This window comes from Populus trichocarpa, chromosome 1, assembly GCF_000002775.5.
Source record: "Populus trichocarpa isolate Nisqually-1 chromosome 1, P.trichocarpa_v4.1, whole genome shotgun sequence".
NCBI lineage: Eukaryota > Viridiplantae > Streptophyta > Magnoliopsida > Malpighiales > Salicaceae > Populus > Populus trichocarpa.
Window position 1 is genome coordinate 18,085,897 of NC_037285.2, and position 2,244 is coordinate 18,088,140.

At 37.5% G+C, this 2,244-nt stretch overlaps 1 protein-coding gene across 1 annotated transcript; it reads right to left on the minus strand.

Moving 5' to 3' along the window:
* Positions 1-616: 616 nt before the first annotated feature.
* On the minus strand, positions 617-1,973 carry LOC7475124 (ESCRT-related protein CHMP1B). Its single transcript, XM_002299723.4, has 2 exons — positions 1,579-1,973; positions 617-1,093 (listed from the first exon to the last, which is right to left on the minus strand). The coding sequence occupies exons 1-2, from the start codon at positions 1,901-1,903 to the stop codon at positions 807-809; spliced, it is 612 nt and encodes a 203-aa protein (XP_002299759.1). The 5' UTR covers positions 1,904-1,973; the 3' UTR covers positions 617-806.
* Between the last annotated feature and the right edge of the window lie 271 nt (positions 1,974-2,244).

Sequence of the window (2,244 nt, forward strand, 5' to 3'; positions counted from 1 at the left end):
GAATTGTAGGTGAGAGATTAAAATCAATGTAGTGAACTAGAAACATAATCAAATTTTTGGATTGCATTTTTTTTAACTGTAACTATTTATTCTGTTATAAAAATCATTAATTCATTCCTCGGAATTGGCATGTTTGCCCCAGCAGACCTCTTCTCCGGATACTGCATTAGCCAAACAGGGGTTGGTTCATTGTGAGAATCGGGAAGCCTAGAATATACATAATCTGATCAAGTTGCTGAAATGATCCCACGAAACCAAACATTGACTGACATGCTGCGACAATAAAGAACAACCAGGCAGGACGGATATGAAACCGCGAATCAAATTTCCACCTATGCATAGCTGCACAGACGAACCATGTTCTGATAAGGTTTCCAGTAGAAAATCATTCAAGTTTTTTCAATCCGAACTCAACATTATAGCAATAGAAGACAGTGACGGAATCAATATCCCTGTACACACGATATCTCAAAAAGACCAGTTGCTACTTGGATGAAATGAATACGAGTTGGCTTTGACAAGCTGCAACGTAAACCTAGTTCATGGTCAACGTAGAATACTTATAATCTGAAAGACTGAAACCATTCATCATATTCTAGGTCTAGAAAGCAAGTGCTGATAAATATGTTAAGCAACTCATAGAGTGCATTAACCATTCATATTCAACATGCAAAGAGTCTGCAGGTACTTTAATCCAATTAAACCAGATTTACACAATATGTTTTCGGCATGAAGCACAATCGAAACACCATATATATTAATGATATGTAACATTCGCATGAGATCATCAGATCCTGAAACATAATTTATCCTCTGGCCTTAAGCTCTGCAAGCCGCCTTGACAAATCATCCTCATCCACCTTCTCCTGCGACTTGGTTGCCACTGCATGTGCAGCAGGCTGTGGCAGCCCGACAGAGACCTCCAACCCATAGTCATCAGCTACCTGTTGCATCAAGCTGTTGACCTCACCCTCAGGTGTGGACAGCGAGGTAGAACCAGCCATCGCGCTCTCCATGAACTCTGCCTGTACCTCCATGTTCACAAACTGCTTCTCAAACTGATCCATTGTCTCTGACATCTTCTGCAAATTACCTGCATTTAGCAATCATTCAAAACATTATCATGGCAGATGACCTAAGAATCAGTGAAAGCCCACCATCCAATAATGAACACTTCACACATTCTCATGGCAGAGTTGAAGAGTAACCAGTTCCATGAACTTATGGTTAGATTTCTACAGACGTAATTCTTAATACCAATCCAAAAACAGAATCCAGCGAGCTATAAAGCTCTCGGGGTAGTAATTTCTAATGTTAAACTGCCCGTTTCACAAAATAGCTACTAATCAATCATACCAAGACTATATCCAAAGTCCCAAGACAAATGAATTCGCTACAACCCTATACCACTTTTTTCTCAGAAAAAAAAACATTAATCAGCAAAATCCCAGACCCAGTTTTTCTCAATTTGATTAGAAACATAGATAAAGTAAACACAACCCAACAATCAAAAATAAAAAATCATCAAAAGCCCATCAATATATTAACGAAAAAATGTCTAAAAAGTAAATTAATTACCAGTAGCGAGAGTCGACTCGAGAGACTTAACAATAGAAGCCATAGACTTGTTAATGGTAGTCATCTTAGCCTGAGTATCAAGCCTGGCCACGACGGCATCGAGCCTGGAGGCGAGCCTCAAGTAATTCATCTGTTCAGTTCTCTTACGAATGGCGTTCTCGGCATAGATTCGAGCACCATCCATGTTTCCTTTCTCGATCGCCTTCTTGACTTTCAATTTCTCCGATTTCTCTTCCTTCTCGCACTTCCGTGCTTGCCTTTGCAGCGATTTTGATGTGAATTTCAAGTCCATGATCTGATTCAGAAGCTTCTCCGCGTTTCCCATTGTTGAAGAAAATCCAGTTTTTTCTTTTTTTTTAAATTTTGTTAGGGTTATATGATTGTTGACTGTGGCTTGATCTTTTTTCTTTTTCTTTATGGGCTTGCCTGCTGTGGGTTTCTTTTAAATTACTATGTTACCCTTGGAAGAACTGCACCAGTGTGAATTTTTGCGAGTTGGTCACTTTCTAGAATGAGTGGATTTTTGCTTTTTTTTTTGAAGTTTTAGAATTTTAATTTTAAATTGTTTTGATTTGGTGATATTAAAATTAAATTAAAAAAATTATTATTTAAATATATTTTTAAATAAAAAATATTTTAAAAAATAACTGTTACTACAATAACAAA

Bases quoted from the DNA above. Each gene is read 5' to 3' on its own strand.
- LOC7475124 (XM_002299723.4), bottom strand. From the start codon at position 1,903: ATGGGAAACGCGGAGAAGCTTCTGAATCAGATCATGGACTTGAAATTC. The intron at 1,094-1,578 runs GTAATTAATTTA...TGCTAAATGCAG, and splicing joins CGAGTCGACTCTCGCTACTG to GTAATTTGCAGAAGATGTCA.